The 23282-nt window shown below is 48.3% G+C and overlaps 1 protein-coding gene and 1 pseudogene across 1 annotated transcript in view; both read left to right on the forward strand.

The window, feature by feature from the left end:
* LOC102858104 overlaps positions 1–2639 on the forward strand; it is a 67055-nt pseudogene extending 64416 nt beyond the window's left edge.
* ABR (active BCR-related) overlaps positions 2583–23282 on the forward strand; it is a 179723-nt gene continuing 159023 nt past the window's right edge. Inside the window, exon 1 of the mRNA XM_006890999.1 lies at positions 2583–2741. Within this exon, the coding sequence (XP_006891061.1) occupies positions 2681–2741 (61 nt within the window). The 5' untranslated portion in view covers positions 2583–2680. The remainder of the gene's footprint in view (positions 2742–23282) is intronic.

Raw genomic sequence — 23282 nt, forward strand, 5'->3', positions numbered from 1 at the left:
CTTCCCTGTGCTTTGGCTTCTCTGCGCTCCAGTGCAATTTTCCGAGTATCTTCTGACATCCATTTTGGTCTTTTCTTCCTCTTCTGTCTTTGCCATGACCGTTTGCACTCTTCCTGGATGATAACTGTGACATATCAAAAAAGTCAGAGTGAGATCATTGCAAACAAAGCACTAAGATGCTAACCAAGGCACAGCAGACATTCACTGAGGCCCCTCCTTCCAATGTCTGTGATTTGTCTTTCTCATCCCTCTGTGTTTTGGAGTGGGAGATTCAGGTCAGAATAGAGGAGAAAAGCAAGCTGTAGCAACGCTGAGGAGAGTAAAGACAATGTTTTAGCTTGAAAAAATGCTGAAAATAACTTGTTCAAGCCTTTGTAGATAAAAATGTAAAATGTATGCAAATGTATGTGACTCATGCAAAAAAAAAAATCTGTGGCCTCTTCAAAGTCAGTACCAGATGTGGCCATCAGGAACTGCTGTGTGGAGTGGTCAGAGGGCCCTAGTTGCTGTTGTTACTGGGTAAGGGGCAGACAACATTGTTGCTTCTTTTAGTTGGTGACCTCAGCTCAGTCTCCTCCTTTCTCCCAACTCTGTGCCTTCAGAGTTCCAAGTGGGAAGAAGAGCCTTTGCCCCCTCTCTGCTCCTACACTTGTGCCACCACCCTCTGCTTCCTCCAAGAGCCAGCTTGTTCCCTCTCCCATCCAGCCTCTATTTCTGGAGCGCCTCATTGGAGATGCACGCCCCCCTCCCTGCCAAGCTCCAGGTGCCTGCCTGGCCCTCCCAATCCTGTATGCAAGTCGAGGATGGGTGGGAGGGTGACAGCTGAGCAGGAAGGGGGAGCAAAAGGCAAAGCTAGAGCCAGAGCTAGACTGGGCTGGTGTAGAGGGGAGCTGAAGGGTGGGGGTGGTGCAGGGAGCGGCTGCCATGACCTCATGGTTGAAAAACACCCAATGCAGCCACCTGTGGAGGCGTCTCCCTCAACTCAGAGCATCTTCCCCTTACCCTTCCAGGAGGGTTCACCCCAACCTGCCATGAGCTGGGGCTCAACTTCCTTGGGCAGCCCTAGCTACTCAGCTTGGGGCTTCCTCACAGTGTCATGGTTGGGGTCCACTTAGCTTCTTTCCTTAAGAAAAACTAGCACTGTTGTTTTTTGAGTGATGAAACGCCATCCCTGCCCCCTGCACTCCTCCATTGCTCTGTGGGTTTTCCACAAGGACAGGCTGAGTGTTACCTTGTCTGCACCATCTGTAGACCAGGCAGGTTTTTTCTTTAAGCTACTTGGGGGTGGATACAGCTCCATTATCAGAAACCTCACTCTGAGGGAAAACCAGCATCAAAGGCCTGGGGTCCGGTTCTCTTTGCAGCCCCATTGAATGCCTTCCTTTGCACTCAGGAAAGCCTTCCCTAAAACGCCTGGCTGGAGACCTGCAGAACCCCACCTGAGGGAGCACTATAGAGCAGGGATTCAGAGGACAGGCATGAGCTTTCCTCTCCTCCCAAACTCTTCACTGCTCTTGGGGCGTCTTTGTTAGAGGAATTTGTCTCTAAAGGCCTATTCTCTAAAGCAGCTTGACCCAGGACTTACTTCCCCTCTCTTGGTACATGTGCATGCATACATTATGGCTTCCTGGGCTGCCAGTTAACAATCTCTAGGGAAGGTTCCTGGAGGAGAGCCTAAAGTCTTCCTGTACCCCACTTTGTCTTTGCACCCAAGAGAGCAGCTTCTGATCCTCTGATCCCAGAGAGAAGCCTCATGTTGACTTCTCGTCCCCTGGCTCCGCTGTCGCCCCCTGGCATGGGGGGCAGGAACTGCTCTCTCTCTGATCAAGGGTGTTTAGATAGAAGTGTCTCTGAGGTTTGGAAGGAAGAAGTCCCAAGGCCAGCTAGCGGCGCGCAGGACCTTAACCCCATCCGCGCCGCTCCCTAGGACGGTCTAGGGGAGGGGCCTGGCCACCGCACCAGCTCCCGAAACTGCGCTTAGAGATCCTGGGGTGGCAGGTGATGTCAGCCTGCGGGCCCGCAGGTCTCCCCGCAGCACCTCGGCTGCTGTTGCCCGAATTCTGCAGAGCCTGGTGAGGGGGGGAGGAGGAGGAGCTCGAGCGGGCGCCCGCCGCCAGGGACCCCCACGGGACCACTCCTCCGGCACCGGCTGGAACTTGCCCTCGCCTGGGCGTCCGCGGGGACCCGGGTTGCTCCCCACACCCCCTGCAGGTCCGGAGGCGTGCTGCTCGGGGGCGGGGGGGGGGTGGGGTGGGAGCGGCGGAGCCTCGCTCCTATTGGTCGCGGCCCGCGCCCCCCGCCCCTGGAGCGCCGCGCAGCCCAGCCCCGGGGAAGTTGCTAGTTGGCGGGCGAGCTGCGGGGCTGCTGCTCAGGGATTCGCAGCGGAGCTCGGGGCTCGCCGCGGCCGGAAGGGTTCCCGGGGGGCGCTCTTCTCCCCTCGCCTGCTCTCTCCTCCTCTCTGGGCGGCTCGGGCTCGCTCCTCCCTGCTACCTGTTTCCCTGCCCGCCCCTGTCTCCACCCTGCGCTCCGGCAACTTCGGCCTCCCGGGCTGGCCTCCCCGCCTCGCTCCCCGCCGGCCGGCCCGCGCGCCCGCGCCCTCCCTCCTTTGTTGTGCGATGAGGGTCAGGTTTCCGTTCTGACGGATCCGCCACCGCCGCCACCGCCGCCAGTAGCCGCGGGCATGGAGCCGCTGAGCCACCGGGGCCTGCCGCGTCTCTCCTGGATCGACACCCTCTACAGCAGTACGTGCGCGCGCGGGCCGGGGAGGCCGGGCGGGAGTGGGCCCTGCGCCCCGACGGCTCTGAGGCGCGGGATGTCCAGGGGCGTCCAGCGCGAGTGGGGGACTGCGGGCACGGCCAGCGCGGTGCCCAGTGGGCCACGAGGCGAGGGTGCGGGGAGCAGTGCGGGTCCCTCGCTGTCTGCCGCATATGGGGCCATGAGAGCAGACTTGGAGAGAGTGAGGGCGGGGGATGCTGGATCCGAGGCCGCGAAAGCTGTCACCCCCTCCCACCTGTTGGATGACCCAGCACTCCTACCATCTAAGCAGTAGAGAGGAGGGCCCTTTTTTAGGATGCTGACTCGTTTCCCCGATGGCTGCTCTCTCTGGCCACGCTGAAGCAGAAAGAACATTTCAGGGTGAAGTCCTCCCCGTCTCAGGGACTTGCTGAGGCCGTTGTGGTTACGGGGTGGCAGTGGATGGATGGGAATGGGGCAGATCTGTACGTGCAGACCCCGGTGGAGGCCATTTAGGTGAAGGAGCTGAAAACCCCCGGCTCAGCAGTCTTTGCTGCCAGCCTCATCACCATCCCCATCCTCAACAACTACCCAAAAAAAGAAAAAGGGAAAAAAAACCCCACACACCAAATCTCAGGTTCTCCGCCCCCTCGCTCCAAAATCTGCCTGGTCACGTGACTGCTTTTGCGCTGCCTCTGGGGGTGTGTAACTGATCTCTGGTACTTCCTGGGGGTTTGCTCCAGGCTGTGAGCTCCCACCACCACATGCTACCTTTATCCCTCGCCCCCTCTCTAAGGGATGTAGGGAGGGGGCCCTACTGGCCCCTGAGGAAAACAGGAAGTGGATGGCCTCCCTAATCCACTTCAGTGGGATCCTTGGATCCGATTGCAGAGTCTCCTGAAGCAGGGAGTGGGGACGGGGCGGACGGTAGATGTGGGACCAGGTTTTGGTCACGGGATCCTGTGGAGCAAGGATATTCCTAAGTATCAGGCTGGCTCAGGATTCTTGGGTCGCAATTATACTGGGGGGAGGCATAGGATTGAATACGGATGATGCCTGGGCCCGAGTTTTTGCAATGGATGTTTTGGCATCATCGACGCCCAGTCTCTGACCTCTGCATCCCCTTGGGTCCCCATGATCCCCTAGTTTTCATTCTCTCCCTCTTCCTCCCCTCCTCCTCCCCCTCTCCCAGCTATCCTTGTGCTGGCTCATTCTGCTTTGGTTTTTTCAACATCAAAGGGGCAAAGTCGGATCCCCTGGGCTGCAGTCCTTCGCCAAGCCCAGCCATTCCATCTGCTCCTCCTTGGCTGAGGCCAGAGCCGTTTGGTGAAGGTCAGGGCTCTCAGCTGTGTTGCGTGTGTGCACGTGGGTCTGCGTGAAGGGGGTGCACATCTGTTTGGAGTCTGCTGCAGATCAGCTTCTGACCCTTGGAAGGATTAGTGACCTCCTCTTAACTGTGCTTTTGCAAATAAATAAGCCATAGCAGTGTCTCATAGTCATGTGCTGCTCGTGCTTCTGAATATTCCTGGCACTTTGCAAAACCCAGCCCTGATTCCCTATTTCCCATTGCAGGGAATCATAGAATCCTGTCTCTTTTTCTCCTCTGCCCAGAAAACACCCCCACCTCTACCACTCAATCCCTTCCAAGTTTTTTTATTCTTTTCCCCTACCCTTCTCTTGAAGCTGGAAATCAGAATAGCCTCGAGCAGCCTTGGAAATTCTGTAACAGAAAGAAGGGAGGACCCCAGAAGGTCAAGGGCTTCTTTAAAGAGGGGGTGCCCATTACCTAGCTGTGACCCAGGCAGTCTGGCATCTGACCTGTCTACCCTCCTGTGCTCCTGGGGCACCTGAGTAGTGGTGGTGGTGGACATGGATTTGGCAGCACTTTTAGGACTCTGGCTCCCTCTGCCAAACAGCCTATTTGAGAGCCCTCGCATGGGCAGGCTTCCTGGGGAGGTGCTGCTCAGTCATGTTTGGGCTCTTAGCCATAAAGTTTCCTCTTGACAAGAGCCTAAATTAAAACAAATACCCGGGCTGTCATTTGTCTGGCAGCATGTTTTTGTACCACCCAGAGGAAGTCCCTCTGTCTCTTGGGAAGCTGTTTGCTTGGGAGACTCACAATCTTGGGATGGCAAGTTCCCACAAAAGCCAGATCCATCAGGCATTGTAAAGAAATTTACCCAGAGAAATGTGCATGACCCAGTGTAAAAGCCACCTCCTAAATGTTGCTCTTGGTAACAGTGACAGTAACATTTCCTGAAAACCTACTGTGTGCGAGGAGGCATTGCACTGGGTAGACACTTTTCAGCATCTTCATTTTCTCCAAACTTTGTAACTCTGCAAAGTAGGTGTGGTCTCAGCTCTATTTTGCAGGTCTAGAGAGAGAGGCTCAGTTAGCTTACATCATTTATTGCCCCATGGTCATATGACTGATAAATGACAGAGCTGGGATTCAGATCTTTCCCTGAGACAGTGAGTGAGGAGGGCTCTGAATGTCACTTGGAAATGCGTGAATAGATTCTAGGCTTTGGGATGACATGGAAAGAGGAACTCCATCTCTTTGGTTCTCTGTCTTAAGTTGATTCTAAAATGAACTATTATGGAAGCAGCTCCAATGATTGACTCACAAATTGTCTACATAATCCAGTGTCCCTTGCAGGGACTGGGGACTGGCCCTGGAGCCATGCCGGGATGGGCGAGACTCTGCTTGAATGCACAGAGGCCAGGGAGTAACTTCTCTGAGGTGCCAGATTGCACCAGCCCTTCCCTTCAAAACGCTTTGTAGTTGTCAGCTCATCCTTTCTGGTTTCAGCACCTGTGCCTGGAGGAGCATGCTCACTGCCATGCAGGTGGAGGGCCACTGGATGAGGGGTAGGCAGCAGGCCCCCATTCTCCCTTATGACAGAAGTCCTGGTGATTTGTCTGACTTGAAAAGAAGGGTTGAGTATTAGCTGCCACTGGGGTCTGGGGTCAAAAGCAACAGGGTTCTCTTTGCCCTGATAAACTAGAGATGGTAGGTCCCAGCTATTTCACTTCTGCTCTATATTACTCATTTTTCTATATCAATGTGTTAGTTTTGTCCTTCATAGGGCAAAGTGTGATTTTTTTTTCTCCTCTGTGTAAGGCTCCTTTTTTTATCTTACCTCCTCTATCTCATCACTGTCTTTTGTACTAAATAGGCATCATTTTCTCTTTATCACGGGGTTAAGTTGAATTAAGTTAAATTCTGTAGAGTCGCCCAACCATTGGGAGAGAGGCAAACTGAAATGTTGTCTCTCCTTCCACATGGAGGCAACCCCTCAAGCAGATGTGGATTGAGAGTCCTGATCAGATATGGGTGTCCCAAGCAGGCTGATAACTTGGCACCTCTCAGATGGAAGTCTTCAAATGTATATGCTCAGTACTTGCTTGGAAGAGAGGCTGGGGGCTGCCTCTGAGGTCGCTTCCTTTGACGTTTCTGCCTGTTTAATCCTCAGCAATTCAGCTCTGACCCCATATGTACTCACCCCACAGAGCTAAGCAAAAGCCTGCAGTTACTTGGGCCCCATAGAAGGCAGAACATGGCCATCTGTTGTTCGTAGAACCTGCCTTTTGGAGCTCACTTCCCATACCCCAAGCAGCATTTCCAAGGGCTATTTTAGTCTCTTATGATATTTCCATGCCCTTTATAGACTTAGCACTCCTTCCGAGGGCCAGGAAAGTGTTTAAGGCTCTGGAGAAGAAACCCATTGCCTGATGACCAAGAACCCCATCAGTTCACCATCTTTGTCCTGCATTAGCCACACCAAGGACTAAATTACTATCTTAGCGGCTTTGCCAGTTTCATCAGAGCCGGTCTTGCACCCAGGCTATCATACCACCTCAGGGGCACTGACGAACACCTGTGGATATTGCCTTCTTATTCGCTCAGTAGCCACAGAATTTATTCCATCTTGTCAACATCAGCCCATAATTGTCATGGCTGCTGGAGTCTCAGAGGTGGGCCTGGCAGAAGAATGATGTCAGATGCTCAGACTTAATTTGTTGCTGTGATTATTGCTGTTGCTACTCTTTTTGTGAAAAAGGATGAAATGACAGGAACTTTAGGTGGGGAAAGATGGAGAAATGGTGAAAGAAATCCCTCCTGCTTCACTCTTGGCAGTAGGATGGAAGGGTTTCTCTTTTGTCTGTCTAAAGCACGGTCTCTTTTCCTGGGACAGCTCTGGTACCTTGTGCACATGCCTCTGTAAAGGGGGACTGTGATGTCTCTTGCGGGTACCATGTGGATTTTTTTTTTCCTGAGGAACAGCTAGTGGATCCAAACCAGATGCCTTTGAGTTGGGAGCAAACTCTTTACCTCCCAGGCCACCAGAGCTCCGTAATATTTCATTTTTTTCCTTTCTTTTATTTCATTTTGTTATTTTTGTTTGTGTACCATCAAATCAGCTCTGACTCGTACAGGAGGAAATTGTCCCTCCTTTTCCAGCAGAGCATCTGGTGGATTCAAACTGCGTACCTCTGGGATTGTAGTGCAGCTTCTTGCCATTAGGCCACCAGAGCTCTCTAATAGTTCATTCTTATAAAGTGCTTTGACAATGGCGAATGCTACTGAGCCTCTCAGCTGTCCATCTCCTCACAGTTCACGGGCCTAATGATTAGACAGGAATCATTCATGGAAAGGTTTGCAGATGGATTTGGGAGGGATTGGACTTATGGGAAGGTGTACTAGAAGGAAGAACATGTTGGACCAGGTCACATTTTCAGGTCGTGCCTAGCCTTGATAAATTGCCATTGCCCAAGTGAATGTGAGAAAGAAAAGGAAGGGATTTCTTGGCTTCTTTAACTTCCTTCCAGAAGTCCCAGGCATCTATTAGCTGGTCCATTCACAAGTTTCCTGGTGTGTGGATTTTGTAATTGTAGTAGCTCATAGTAGAATTGGAGACCCCCGGGGGACCCCTGCAGTTTGCTGAGGCTTGTGATTGGAAGACCTCAGCTGCCAGTGTTTATGCTACAAGCCGTTGGGCTCACCATAAGCTGTTGGCGGCAAACCAGGCACCTGGCAGTTTCTGGATAATTCTTTGTTCTTTCCTCCCACCAGTTTCAGTGTCCACCACATTCTACCTATGGTGTCTTAAAATGTGCCACGGAGAGGTGGCATCCACCAGTGCACTAGGCCTGCAGACTTGACCTGGCTGGCTCTAGAGCTGGGATAAGAAAGATTCTTTTTTACTTATGATCCCTGCCTCCCTCAGCTTGCATCTCTCAGGGTAGGACATGGTCAGTTGAAGCCATAGATGCTTCTGGTTGGCAGCTAGAAAGTGCTGCTGATCCCTACATCGTAAGTGAAAGTTTGGGGGCTTTTCCATTGAAACTTTCTCTGTCCAATGGAATAGAGTCCTGGTGGTGAGAACCCAACTCAGACTTAATGGGAAAGAGGAGAGAAGGACAAAAGCTAGACTATTGAATATACCTGAGTGGGGATTGAGAATAGATACCCAGCCCTAACCCTGTGTACTGCAGGAAGATTTGGCAAAGGATCCTCCAGGGGAACCAACAAGCACTAAGACCATTTGTGGATGGACCAGACAGTTCTTTGCCCTCAGATTTAGACCAGAATAGATCTCTCACACACTTCCTATCTCCACATTATATTCTTGTCTTCCCCTGCCTTTTCCTTCTGCACTGCACCAGAGCAGAGGAACCCAGATTTACATATATTTACGTGTTTACATAGGAAATAGTAGGGTCAGCCTGGTCATTAAGAAGAATGGTCAGTTGGATGGGATCTATGGCATCACCATTCCTGTCTTCCTTCTCACTGCTCTGTCCTGTCATTGACTCTGGAACACAGGTAAATATGGCAGATCTATTCAAGCACTTTGCCAAAGGTGAACAAGGTCCCCAGAAAATGAAGTAGCAGGGAGACCTCAGGTGGGCCAGTGTCACTGGAGCTCAGAGCGCTCACCACACTAGGTAGCATAGCTGGTGGTGTCTCTGGGATGCTAGTAGCGTTGGCACTACCTGGAAAACCCAGGACTGAGCTGTGGGTTTACTTAGGGCTGTTGGGAAAGGATGTGGCCATAATTACCTTCATGGGATTGAAGAACTGATCCTATTAGTGTGTAGGGCTAACCCCTTCCTCTTGGGCATTGCCTCTTGGGCAGCTGTAAGGATTTAATGGATCAAGATTATGGAGAACAAATAATGCTGTGTAATTAAGCCTAGTTATTTCCTTGGCTGGGGGGATATCCACTCCCCACAGCAGCTATTGATTTTCTCATGTGCGGTCACTCTGTTAGGCTGTGTGTAACTTTGAGCTTAAAGAGCCTGTTGGCTGTATCTTTTTAATGAGTCCCTCCTACAAAGGTTCACTTTTAGGAGAAATAGCTCTCTGATAGGTATGGTCCCAGAGCCAGGAGTTGTGCGGTAAAATCTGTCTGGGAAATAAGTCTAGGTTCTGCTGAAGTATATAGAACTATAGCCTATGCATAGGGCTCTCAGAATCAAGGAGCCCAATTAATAAGAGAAAGTCTGTTGGTCCTATGAAGGCTTTAGCAATTAGATCCCCCCCCCCCCATTTAGCTTAGGAAGGCTAAAGAAGAGCTTAATACAGCAACAACTGTACTCCAGGAGCGAACACTGTGGCATAGTGGATAAGCTGTTGTGCTACCAACCCAAAGACATGCAGTTCGAATCCACCATCTGCTCCATGGGAGAAAGATGAGCAGTCTCCTCCAATGTGATTTATAGCTTCTGAAAACCCACTGGAGGATTAGCTATGCGTGGGTTCTGACTCTACAGCAATGAGGTTATGTTCCAGAACTCCTCATGGCATAAATACATAGTGCACAGGAGTGCTAACCAAAAGGTTGGCAGTTTGCATCCACCATCAGCTCCTTGGGGAAAAGATAGACAGTCTCCTCCCATAAAGCTTCAGAAACCCCACAGAGACTCTCTAGGTGGTAACTAAGTTGAGGGCAGTTGGATTTTTTTTTCATGTTTTCCAGATGCTGTGCTAGACTCTTGCCTTAATTATCCTAGCACAGCCAAGAGGACCTGTTCCAATCCCTGTTTTACATATAAGGAAACTGAGGCCCTAGAGGGTATGTTGTAGAAGATTTTTAAAATTTCATCTGCTCTTAGCTATCTTTAGTTGTATAGCTGTGGTTGTATAGTCTGTTCAGCTTCCAACATTAATAATGGTTCCAGTGAACATGAGATACCAGATGACAGCCTGCTCTGTGGTCTAGATAAGCTTTTTGGTGCTTATCACCAGTCTCCCCCAGCCCCTAGGAGGCAGGGGTTATTATTGTTTTTGTATGGGAAGGAGAGTGGGACTCAGGGAAGTTAAGTCATCAGTCCGTGGTCATCAAGCTTGTGTAAAAGCCTGGAATTGGAGATGAAATGGGCTTGCATGTGAGCAGTGCTCTTTCCCCCTCATTTCTCCCTGGCCTTTCACAGTGGTGCCAGCAAAGGCCCCTTGGCAGCCAGTCTTTCCCAGGGGTTAACTAATCTTGTTCATCTCTAGTTAGAATGACAACTGTACAGAAGACTGTGTCTTGGGGCCCCCCTGGCCCCCCCCCAGTGTCTAGTGTTCTGAAAGTGCTTGCCAACTGAATTGTCATATCTCAAGGAATAAGCTGGAAGCACATGATCCAGTATTACTAGCAAGAAGGGATGGTTGCTTGAAAATAAAAAATTTTATAAAGGGAGGAGGAGGGAGAATAGACTTTGGAGGTGGCGGTGGCAGCAAGAGGCGCGTTTCCAGGGCAGAGCCAGGCCAGGGGACAAGGAAATGGGCCTGGGAGGAAGAGAGAATTTGGCAAGTCCAAGTGGGCTGGCCCTGCTCTCTGGCCCATTTGAATTCACCTCTGCAGTTTCAAAAGGGAAATAAAGAAAGCCCTCAGCCATAAATCAGGTCACTGGACACCCAGGCCCAGGGCTGGTTGGGCCACAGATCCGGCTGTTGTGTTTGAACTCGCCCACGCACAGCATGTTAATGATGGGTGGAGGTGGCTCCGTCTGGCGCCTCCAGCCCCCACTCTTCACACCCACTAGGGCCCCTGTTCCAGAGAGTCCTCCTGGGGTCACCTTTGCCTGGAGGACATGGCTCAGCAGACACCTTTGCTGGGCCAGAAAGGTCAGAATTAGACTGGAGAACTCCTTGCTCAAAGAGTTTTTTGGGAGCATGATAGTGGAGGGTGAGAGCTCCCATCTGAAAATTTAAAGCAGAAGGTGAGAGTGGGGATGAGGAGAGCTCACGATGCCATTCTCTTCCCACCTCGCTGCTCAGAATGTCACTGGGAGCGTCTGTCACTCACTGAGTTTGTGGGCATTTTGGAGAACTCCAGCTTGGAAGTGTGTGTTGTCGTCCCATGAGCACTCTTCTTTAGTCATTTTTCTCTGTGTAAATCCTAAATGTGGGATTTAATCAGACATTTGCATTACATTCATAACTTTAGACTCTTCTGTCTCATTCCATTCCGTAAAAAAGAAAAGTGCAGGTCAAGACCTTCTACATTGATTTCTTGACCTTCAATAAGAAAAATGCAGGGTGAGATGATCTCTTATTAACTGTAGAGAATATAATTAACCAAATTCCAGTCATTAATATACCACTGTTGGGATTTTGACATATTCGTATATTCCTGTTCTTGTGGACCTGATGCTTTTCTTCCAAATAGCTCATTGTTTAAAACATTACTTACTTGCAAAGCAAATAATGGAGAACTTGTATCATTCGTGATAAAGAGTAAATCTTACAAATAATTTCAAGTGAAAACAAAAGAGTGTTATTATATTCTGGTTACACACTGTCATCATTGAAAAGATCTAAGCCTTTAGATCTGTGTCTTTGTTACAATGGAGAGAAAACCCAGTGTCCATTAAGCGATGACTAAACAAAATGTGGACTATCCATACAATGAAGTTACTACTCCCATCATAGAGAGAAATGAGGTGATGGTACCAGTTATGGCATGGATAAACCTTGAGAATACTATGTAGAGTGAAATAAAACTAAAAAATCTCTTTGCCGCTGAGTTGGAAATGACTTGTCATGCCTGATCTTGAGCCTCCACCATTGCACTGGAGGAGATTGCCCATCTTTCTCCTTTGAAACCACTGGTGTATTGGAGCTGACAGAGAGGCAAGGCTTCACTCCCTGTGGTCAGCTTTGAATCGGTTCTGATTCAATGGCAAGGAGAGAGGGTTTTAGTCAGAATTTATTAATGGCTTCCCTGGGATGGTAGGAAGAGGAAGTAGGAAGTTAGTGCTGAAGAGGCACTGAGTTTCTGTTGTAAGTGATGACAAAGTTTGGAAATGATAGTAATAATTGCACAACATGGTGAGCATAATTAATGTCAGTGAATGTACCCATAAAACTGGCAGAATTAACATGTTTTGTTATACCACCACTTTTTTAAAAAAATAGGCATCCAATTAAAATAGAGCTCACTCAAAACTCACTCTTTCAAGTGGAACAGATTCATAGCTGAGCCTCTGGTGGGTTTTCAGAGACTATAAATCGCACAGGAGGAGATTGCCCATTTTTCTCCCCTGAAGAAGCTAGTGGATTTGAACCTTCTTCCTTTGGGTTAACAGTGCAATTCCTTACTACTAGGCCACCAGTTGTTGAGTACCGTAGCTTCGGAACTGAGCCACTGCTGGCCCTCCAGTGGATTTTCAGAGGCAGTAAATTGTATAGGAGGAGATTGCCCATCTTTCCCTCGTCGAGTGGGTGGTAGATCCAAACCATGTACCTTTATGTTGGTAGCACAATTCTTGACCATTAAGCCACCAGAGCTCCCTTGAAATAGAGCAGTGTTTCTCCAACTTGAATGTGCATTTGAATCCCCTGGCCATTTTGTTAATAAGGTGGGCCCAAGATTCTACATTTCTAGTAAGTGACCAGGTGCTTCTGCTGCTGCTTTAAGGGCAACACTTTGGGTAGCAGGCTCCAGGGTTAACGCATTGGAGATTGTCTGTGGACCCCAACCCACACCACACCCTTCTATAGTTCTAGGTCTGGCCAGGTGAAAAGCAATGTCTGACACACCTATAAATAAGCCCATTTCCCAGTGAAAAGAACAGTGACAAAGCAATTTATTGGAAAGAGAATGTGTTCCAGTCTCGAGCGTGTATTCTCATTTAAATCTCTGCAAACCAGTGCCAAGCTTGTGCCCTTGTTTGTTTGGTTGTTGTTTTTTTTAAAGAAGAGGAGAAGGAGTGGACATTGTCATTGGCCTTTGATGGTGACTTCTTTAATGTGGGCCATGTCAGTTCTCTCCTGCCTACCCCCTGCCCACTCCCCCTGCCCACCCCCCCTGCAAGTGCATCTCAGGCATCTGGCCTTTGTGTGTGCATTTAGACAAATCCCCCACTCCCCCCTCATCCCCTGAAGGGCCAGCTATGGTGTTAATGGAGCAGAACTCCTTGGTTGGTAATTTTCTAGTGCACCATTGAGAGGGTTAATGAGAGACCAGCTGCTGTGCTACCCAGGCATGTGGAAGGGCCTGCTTTCTCTTGATTTAGGCTGACAGGCATCTTGTAGACCACATGCTGGCTCCTGACCAAAACTTTTCCCCTTGTGAGGCCTAGATGGGCCACCTGAATGGATCCGAGGGCACTCTATGCCCCCTTTTGGAGAAGAACTTTTAGAAAACCAAAGAGAAGAATGGGACACAAATTTGATGTCGGAAGAGCTGTTCTCTGGCCTGGGCACCCTACAGTCAGCTGCCACCACAGCCAGGCTCTTGTGCCAGGAATAAATGCCTGCACTAAGTGTCCTCAAGTCTCTTCCCCAGCCTCAGCCGCCATTCCCTTTCCAGTTTGCTGTGGAAGTGCCAAGCCCACTTACATCAGTCTCTCCCTTATCCAAAACCTTCTGTGGAGAATTTCTTCCCCACCAGATCCCACCCAAACTGCCTGCCTACAAGATCCTCTCCCACTTTGTTCTGACTTCCCAGCAGCCCATTCTCATTTCCCAGCATCCCCTGTTCACTCTGCTCTAGCCAGCATAACTGCTGGCTGTCCCAGTAACAAACCTCTGTGCTCGGTTGAAATCCTGCTTCAAGACAGCTTAAGTACCCCCCTCTCCAGGAAGCGAGACTGACTTAGTTTTACCTCTCCCCTCTCCCCAGAAGGACACCCGCAGCTCAGAGCCATAACATTGCTTGCTCTGAGCTACATAATTTAGAGCTTTCTTGTCCATTATTTTGTAGTGTTTACCTACTTTGTGTTTAAAGCTTGTTGTCTTCTCTGCCAGACTCTAAACTCCTTAGAGACATTAAGGAGAATAACAAAGGCTGCCATTTATAGGGTGCCAGACACTGTCCTAAGCACTTTACAAACCATGTCCCATTTAATCTAACACCACCCACTGAGGTCCCAACTGTTTTTATCCTGATTTTTATGAAAGAAGGATTTCCCTGCCCACCCCCCTACTCCCACCCCACAAGATGCTGGCCAGGCTAAGGAGTTTCTGGTAGTTGTTCACAGAGCTGTTAGCCCTCTGCTAATCGAACAGACTCACCTGCTGAAAAGCTTATCTACTTACTCCGCCATGATTTGGTGTTGATTCAACAATATTTCAGAAGGTTTAAAAAGCCGTCCCCAAGGTATATAGGGAGCTGTGGTAGCCTAGAGGTAAGGAGTTATGCTCCCAACACAAAGGTAGGCTGTTGGAATCTGCCATTTGGAGAAAAGGATGGGAGAAGGATAGGCTGTTTTCTCCCTTGCAATGTACAGCTTTGGAAACCCACCTGGAAAGTCAGTTAGGAGTCTGTTCTACCTTGAGGGCATGTGACAACAAGATTACATAGCCTTTAAAGGATGGAGCTGAACCCTCATCCTAGATCTCCCTGGGTGCCTGAGCCTGTTCCTCAACAATCATGCCCCAATATCAGAGCTTCCTGAAGGAGGACCTCTGGGAGTGGCATCCAGGCATCTTCAGCCAGTTTGGTGACAGTAAGCACAACACCCTTTACTGGAAGGCCCAGCTCGGTCAGTGCTGAGCCCTGGGGAGCACTAGGAATGCTTTGTGATTGGTTGAGGAGTTCTGGAGAAAGGAGAGGCATAAGGAGCCCAAGTTGATTTCTCTGACCCCAGGGCTACCTGCCATGTAGCAGGGAGGATGAGAGGAGGAGGGAGCACTGCTTGCCAGGAGGGCACAAGGTGGTCCCGAAAAGGGTGCTGGGGAGGTTGGACCAGTATTTCTGGCTTACCTGAAGAAGGCAGATTCTGCTTCTGCAGATCTGGGGTGAGGCCTCGGAGCCTGTATTTCTAACAAGCACCCGTGTGATGCCAGCACTGCCGGTGAGGGCACACGGACTAGCAAGGACAGGACTCCTGTGACAGCCTGTTCTCCCAAAAGGCTCTGATTGAATTACTCAGCAGGCTAGCACCTCCCTCCCTCCTTCCCATAGGATAAAATCTCACTCCTTAGCAGGTGCAGAAACCTTAGATTGGCTCCAGTCTCTCTCCTTCCTCATTTCCGGATGTGCCCTGCCATGCTCTAACCTTCCAGCCATGCTTGGAAATCTCAGACTGGGGAAGGGGCCCTGACCTACAGGCTTGGCTATGTAGAGAACCTTCCAGAGAACTGTGGGTCCCTTTCCCAGTCTTGTTGTTTATAGCAGAGACCAGCTATGGTCTCAGCCTTGTGGGACTGTGGACTCAGATGACTTAATTGTCCTGCTTTGAACATTTTTTTGTTCCCTGTCACCTTTGGGTAAAAATAGAGCTGAGAATGACTGAAGTGAAGTCCCACCTAACAGTTAGGGAGAGAGGGGGTGGGGGGCTTGTGAGCCAGGCTGGGGCTGCTGGGGGCTGCTGGGAGCTGTTAGGAGCTGTGGTTTTGGCCCTGTCTGTACTTGGAGGAGTCACTTCTCCCTAGGGCACCCCACTCCTCAATCTTGAGTACTCTCAGAGCTCCATTTATGTTACAGTTTTCTCTTGGTAAGAAAATATTTCAGGATTTCCTAAGGCTTTTCTCCTGGTACTCTTGAGTTTTTTTCCCTGGGATTTTTGCCTTCAGCTTCAGGTCCCAGCCCCAGGCAGGGTGGCTCTTGGAAAGGCTGTGGATGCTGCCTAAATTGCCACAGAGTCAGCAGGCTCCTCCTGCCCAGCCTGGCATTCACCCACAGGGAGGCCCCTTCCTGCCCTGGCTTGGTGGCCACCGTCGCGCCCTCTCTCTGGAGGAGAGACTGTGTGCAGACTCCCTCACCTTAGCCTGAGAAGCACATGCAGACTGGTCAATGGGGCTCAGGTTCTATGAGGACCCTAGGCCACTTCCCTTTCCAGGAGGCCGTGCTACTGAGAATGAACTTGGCCCTGGAGTACCTGCTGAGACAACTACCTCACAACTTCATTTTCCTCATCTGTAAAATGGGAACAGCTGTATCAGTCTCACGAATGAACTCACTCACCTTAGTCATTGCTTGAACTGACTCATAGCTGACCCTCCAGTGGGTTTTCAGAGGCTGTAAATTGCGTGGGAGGAGATTGCCCATTTCCAGGGGAGCAGCTGATGGATTCGAACCAGCAAAGAGGCTCACCCTTTGGGTTAGCAGCTCCCCACAGACTATGCGACCAGGGTTCTCTAGTCCCACCAATAGGTTTGCAGATACAGGTGCCTCATTACATTTAAATTTTAAATAAGCAAACCTGTTTTTACTGTAAGCATGTCCTATGCAATATTTGGGATACACTTATTCTAAACACCTCTTTATTGCTTCTTTCTTGCTTTTTTAATGATTTTTTAATGCAACATATATATTTTTACAGCATATTCTTTCCCTTTAATTTTTTCCCAATTCACTCATTGTTGCACATTTTCCTCCCTGCCGATCCCTCCCCCTAGTTCATTTTTCTCTTTGAAAAGTAAAAAAAAAAACTATCCTTTTTTTTTAGATTTTATTTTATTAATTTTAATGAATGTTTACAGAGATTTTGGATTTCCATTCATTCATTGTTGAGTTTTTCTCCCTGCCCACCCCTCCCCCCAGTTCACTTTTCTCTTTGAAAAGTAAAATTCCTTCACTGGTATACAATCCCCCTCCCCACCCCAAGTACACTCCACTATGCAACCTTCAGTCTAGATTCTTGTCATAACCATAATACTCAATCATATATAGCTTTTAAACTGTTCTGTCCCTCATCTGTTTCAATGCAGTATACATAATTTATCCAATTTTTCTCAGTCTCACCCCGACCCTGGTGTCAGTCCCGTTCTACAACAGTGGAACTATGCAGTATTTCTCCTTTTGTGACTATCTCGCTTAGCATAATGTCCTCCAGGGTCACCAGTTTTGTATAATAATATTTCATTAGTTCTTTCTTTTCAATGCAGCATAGTATTCCATTGTGAATATACCGCAGCTTTTCTATCCATTCATTTGTTGATGGGCACTTGGGTTGTTTCCAACTCTTTGCTATTGTGAACAAAGCCACAATAAACATGGGTGTGCATATTTATTGCTTCTTGAAGTTCAGATTCAACAGGGTGTTCTGTCTTTTATCTATGCCCCACCCCAGCTCTGGTTTGAATGTTTTGTAACATTTAGTAGGATCTCATCTGGATGCCCTGTGCTCAGTGCATTCCTTTCCTCTCCCTGTACCACCCCTTATTAACCCCCAGAGGCCGAGCTAAAGAAAAGCTTTCTGTGGTTAAATCTGTGGCGTTGCCACAGCAGTATTGAAATGACTTTCATATAACTAACACCAAAAAATATTATTTGATTGATAGGAGGACGCCAAGGACACTTGTTAGTGCCCACTGAGCGATGACTGCGTGCCCCTCTCTGTGTGGATTAGCTCCTTTATTCTTCACAGTACAAAGAAGGAGGCACTTACGTATCCCCACTTTACAGATGAGAACACTGAGGCACAGGTTAGATCATGGAGAACACTTCCTAGCTGGAGAACACACAGCTAGGAAATGACAGAGCTGGAATTTGAACCGAGGCAATCTGGCCCCTGCATTCTTGCTTTTTAATTAGGACACTATCTTGCCTACCAAGTACTCCATGAAAAAGATGTCATTCCTTTAAGGTCAAGGACTTGGAACCCTACAGAAATGTTTTAACAAAGCAGGTGATACAATAGTATCCTCCCAGAGGGAGCTGTGGCTTCCTGGCCGCCCCAAGATGCTTGCATGGAGAGAGGGTTCAGCCAAGCATATGCACTCTCACCAGGGCTCTGTCTTCTTCCCCCACCCCTGGCTGCTGTGGAGATGCTGGCCATGTGCCAGCATGTCACCAGGTGCAAGCGGCCTGCCTGTGTGTTTTCTGGCGGCCTGCCTGTGTGTTTTCTGAGACACTGTATTAAGTAAGCATCTCTCCAGGGTCCTGGGTCCAGGCCTGTGTGAGGTCCACACCTGCGAGGACCAATTCCTGGTGCATTTCAGATGTGTTAAATCACCAATGATTGGGCCACCGTGTGACCTCTTCTTTCTCCTTGACAGTCTTTGTGATTCTCCAAGGTTGACTCTTCTCCCTTTATCAAATGCATACACACTGTTACCGAGGATGAAAACAATGTATAAAATTAGAAGAAAGAGAAGCCATCTCCCACTGACCCACCTCCTGAGAAAAGCCCTTCTCTTTGTTCTTCCCTGGTGAACATCCTAGCAGAGGTGCAAATAAAGGCCTGAGTGTGAGGGAAACCTCAAACGGTCCGAGGTCCCAGTGCTAAACCCAGTGTCTGTGCTGCCAAGGAGCTATAGATGGGCAATAGGGTGGGGAAACCAGCAGGCAGCTGCCTCTCTGAAGGCCGTGACATGCAGACCTGCTCCTCATCCGGGCTTCATCCTCAAAGCAGCAGTTGTGCAAGTGCCCATTGTCACCCACGGATGCCCTGCTAACCAGGGCTTGTACCTAGAGAGGTCAGAGTTCCAGGATGTCCGTGTGGGTAACACCAGCATCTCTGCTTGGCCTGGAGCCCAGATTCCAAGTCTTCCCCGCCTCTTGGCTCCCCTAGGCCTCCCTTAGGCCCATTTTCTCAGTGTGGTGGTCTTTCTCCCTTTTCCTAAGGTTAACGGGGGTTAATTTAAAGAGAAATCTGAGACCTCAAACTTTGCCTGCTGTCTCTGCTACCAGCGCCTTCCGGTCCTCTGCCACCTTCCTTTTCTCTCCTGCCTCCCTTGAAGTCCCCAAGGGGCCGCTCAGTAAGGTCTGGCAGGTACCATTCGCTTAACTCTCTTAGACTCAGCTCAGAGCTGGAATAGCATTTCAATATAAATGTTTCCTTCAGTAAAAGGCCCTTCCTTCCCCTTCCCCAGAGGCTGTGTGTCCCTGGATCCCTGTGCATTGAGCAGAGCTCTGCCTTTTCTGAGCACCTGAGTTAGGGCCTCTGGACTGGGAGGCAGGGAAAACCCGGATCTTATTCTAACTAGCCACTCTTTGCTTCTGCACCCTTAAGCCAATCTTCACTGCTCTCATCTGTAAAATAGAATCATTTTATCCCTCGTTTATGCACATTCCATTTCCTGCCCATGAGATGATTGTGATTCAGGGTAACCCCATATATTTTAGAATAGAATTGGGTCCTGTGGGTTTCTTTTAATGATTGTGATCTTTCTAAAGTAAATTGCCGGAGTTTTCTTCCAAGGTACCTCTGGGTAGCTTCAGACCACCGGGCTTTTGGCTACCACTTAGATGGCCTCCCATAAGCAAAAGAGAAATAAAATACTTACATTTGGTTACAAGAAGAGTAGCAAGACTGAGATTTGTGTGTTGTCTGTTTAATAAGTAGAAAGAATGCATTTCCAGTGCCTGAGAGGAGCAACCATGTATCCCTCTCTGTGCCCACCAGCCCTGCTGACAGAGGTGGCCACTGTCTTGAATTTTGTGTTAATTTTTTTTCTCCTTTGCTTTAGAATTCTGCTGCATACATTACTAAATAACAATGCTATATAACTTCACCTGCAACTTACATAAATATAATCCTAGTATTTTTCTGACTTGCGTTTTTGTGCTTAAAATTAAATTTTAGAGATGGCTCCATGTTCTTGCCTATAGCTTTGAGTTATTCATTGTCAAAGCCCATAGATTTCCATTGTAGACATAAACTACCACTTATTTAGTAGCGGTAATGTTACACCTACGTTTTTGGACAAGATTCACCGTTTACACTGTAACACATATACGCACATGTGTGTGTATGTGTAAGTAATTAAAACAAAGCCTTCCTTATAAGACCATATTTAACTTTGTCGTTGATGTTTGAATACTGTTGAGTTAGAGCCAAATCGTGGTTGACCCTCCAGTGAGTTTCCAGCACAGGAAATCTCACAGGAGGACAGTGCCTTTCTTTTTTCCACAGAGCTACTTATGTATTTGAACTGTGTGCCTTTGGGTTGGCAACGCAGCTCCTTACTCCTGAGCCATGAGAACTTTCGTTTAGATACTGTTTCCAATACATTCCAATGGTGACCTACAAAATTGATTACATGACTTAGCAATGGGTTGACCAGACATTTGGAATAATAGAAGCCCTAATGTGCCCAGTGTGTTTTCAGCTCTGCAGCCCTGTAGTTCTGGGTCCAGTCAGCAGACACTGGGTACACATGGCTCACACTGGGACTATCTGCCCACAGCCCCATAGCTGAGCATGCATAACAGTTAACATCCTTCCGTCTGTGTCTATTATTGGCTTCTCCCTGCTCTTAAGGGACCATCTTCTGTCTGTGACTTTTCCCTTGTAGTTTCTGCATCTTATGGGCTGGTGACTTGGGAGAGCAGATCAGGGCACATTAGGGTGAGGTGTATTTGTAGCATTACTGATTTAGTCAGGTTTCAAGGAGAGGGTAGTTTCTGGTGCCATATTGCCTATTGCTTTGGCTCCAAGTCTCACAACTCAGCATCTGTGTGACCTTGGCTTACCACTTGGTGCTTTAGTTTTCTTGTCTGTACAGTGGGAGAATTGTACCTCATAGGGTTTGTTATTGTCATTGAGTCACTTGGGACCCATAGCAACCCTATGTTCAGCAGCTCTGAACCCTTCCCTATCCTGAGCCAGCATCACTAATTCCGACATACCAACAACCCCCATTGCCCCTGTTACTGTATCAATCCATCTCTTTTGAGGTTTTCCCCTCCTGCGTTGTTGTCCCTCCACCCTTCCAAGCATGATGTCCTTCTCCAAGGACCCATCTCTCCTTGCTACATCAAAATCCTAGCCTCCAAGGAGATACTTGATTTCCCCCTCTCCAAGACAGACCTATTTGTTTTCTTGGTGGTCCATGGTATGTTCAAGACTCTTCTCCAGCACCACAATTTGAAAGCATCAGTTCTTCTTTCCAGCTCTCTGAAGCATAACAAGCAATTGTGAAGATCATGGCCTGGATTAAGCACACCAGAGTCTCTAGATTGACATCATTGCTTTTCAGCACTCTGGAGAGGTCCCTGCCAGCAGATTTTCCCAATGTAGTCTATCTTTTGATTTCCTGACTGCTGGTGTTAGGAGTGTTGATTGTGAGCCAAACAAGCTGTAATTGTTAACAGCCTCAACATGTAACCAAGAGATATTAATAATATTAGGTGACTGGAATGCAAAAGTTAGGAACCAGGAAGAAAGATCAGTAGTTGGAAAATACGGATTTGGAGACAGAAATGAGGCTGGGGATAGGATTACAGAATTCTGTAGAATCAATGATTTATTCATAGAAAATACCTTTTATAAGAAACATAAATGCAGGCTATACACATGGCTCTCACCTGATGGGATGTACAGGAATCAGATCGATTATGTCTGTGGAAGGAATCACTAGAGAAGTTCAATATCAGCAATGAAAACTAGGCCAGGTGCTGATTTTGGAACAGACCATCAGCTACTCGTTGTTGTTATGTGCTGTCAGGTTGCTTGCAACTCATAGTAACCCTGTGTACAAGAACCCTAAACTCTGCTCTGTCCTGTGCCAACCTCACCATCTCTGACACACCTCCCTCCTCTCATTACCCCAGTGACTGAATCGATCCATCTCATCGAGGGTTTTCCTCTCCTGCACTGTTGCTCCACTCTCCCAAACATGATGTCCCTCTCCAAGGACCCTCCTTGCAACATGCCCAAAGTATGTCAGATGAAGCTTCAGAATCCTTGACTCCAAGGAGCATTCTGGCTTCACCTCTCCAGGATGAACCTGTTTGTTCTCCTAGCAGTCCATGGTATATTTAACACTCTTCTCCAGCACTACAGCTCAAAGGCATCAATTCTATCATCGCTAGTCACTGTCCAACCCTCCAATGCATAGCACGCAATTGTGAAGACTATAGCCCAGATCAGGAGCACCTTAGTCTCCAGCCTGACTTTGTTGCTCTTCAGTACTCTGGAGAGGTCCCTCACAGCTGACTTTCCCAATGCAATTCTTCTCTTGATTTCATGGCTGCTGGTACCAAGAGTGTTGACTATGGAGCCAAGCAAACTAAAACTCATATACAAGTTCAAATTAAAGCTAAAGAGGGTTAATAAAATTTGATCTTGAGTCTCATAGGGTAGTGTAAGGATAAAATGAATTAATTTTGTATTATATAAGGATTATTATTGTTGTTAGGTGCCGTAAGCTCAACTACAGCTCATAGCACCCCTGTCAGCAACAGATAGGAACTTTGCCCCAGTCTCCACCATTCTCATGGTCTCTGAGATGTTCAGGCTTGGGGGTTTGGGTGTGAGGACCTGCATTTTGCAAGTATTTCTGGACATGATGGCTCTATTGGTAAGTGGTTAAAAGTGATTAAAAGAAGTTGGAAGTGGATCAAGGTGCTGAGAGTAGAGCCATTTCTTCACGTTCAGATCCCATCTAAACCATTAGCTAGCTCTGTGGTCATGGGCAAGGTGTTTAACCTCTCTGTGCCTTAGCTTACTTATCTGTAAAAAATAATAGCAATAGCACAATTGAAATTTTAAAAATAAATATGATAATAATAGAAGAGATCCCATAGTTAGGCACCCTGGTGGCACAGTGGTTACAGCTCTCAGCTGTAACCCTCCTGCTACTCCATGGGAAGGAGATGCGGCATTTTGCTCTGTGAAGGTGGACCTGCTGCCTTGGACAGCCTGTGGGGCAAGTCTTCTCAGCCTGTAAAGGCACTGTGAATTGGAGAAGACTTGACAGTCGTGAGCTTGGCATTGGTGAATTTGCCTTATGGCCCATGAGACAGAGGAAGACTGTCAACATGATGGACGACAGAGTGGCTGCAGCTGTGGGGTCCAGCACAGCTGTGACTGTGAGTATGGCTCAGGACCAGACAGTGTTTCATCCATGGGGTCGCAGTGAATCAGAGCCAGGTTGATGGCACCTAATGACAGCAACAATAACAACAACATCATCTTATAGTTGAGAAGATTAAATAGAAGAATTCACTGAAGCTTTTTCTACAGCACTAGTGCCAACATTTTACCAGCTTGCCTAGCCAAAAACTCGAGAGACTATTCTTTTGTTTAAAACAAAACAAAACTGGGAGCTCTGGTGGCCTAGTGGCAAGAAGGTGCACTGCAATCCCAGAGGTACATGGTTCAAATCCACAAGGTGCTGTGCTGGAGAAGGAAAGGCAGTCTCTTCCTATACCAGTCAG

Source organism: Elephantulus edwardii, unplaced genomic scaffold (genome assembly GCF_000299155.1).
Source record: "Elephantulus edwardii isolate Elephantulus edwardi_28Jun2011 unplaced genomic scaffold, EleEdw1.0 scaffold00094, whole genome shotgun sequence".
Classification (NCBI taxonomy): Eukaryota; Metazoa; Chordata; class Mammalia; order Macroscelidea; family Macroscelididae; genus Elephantulus; species Elephantulus edwardii.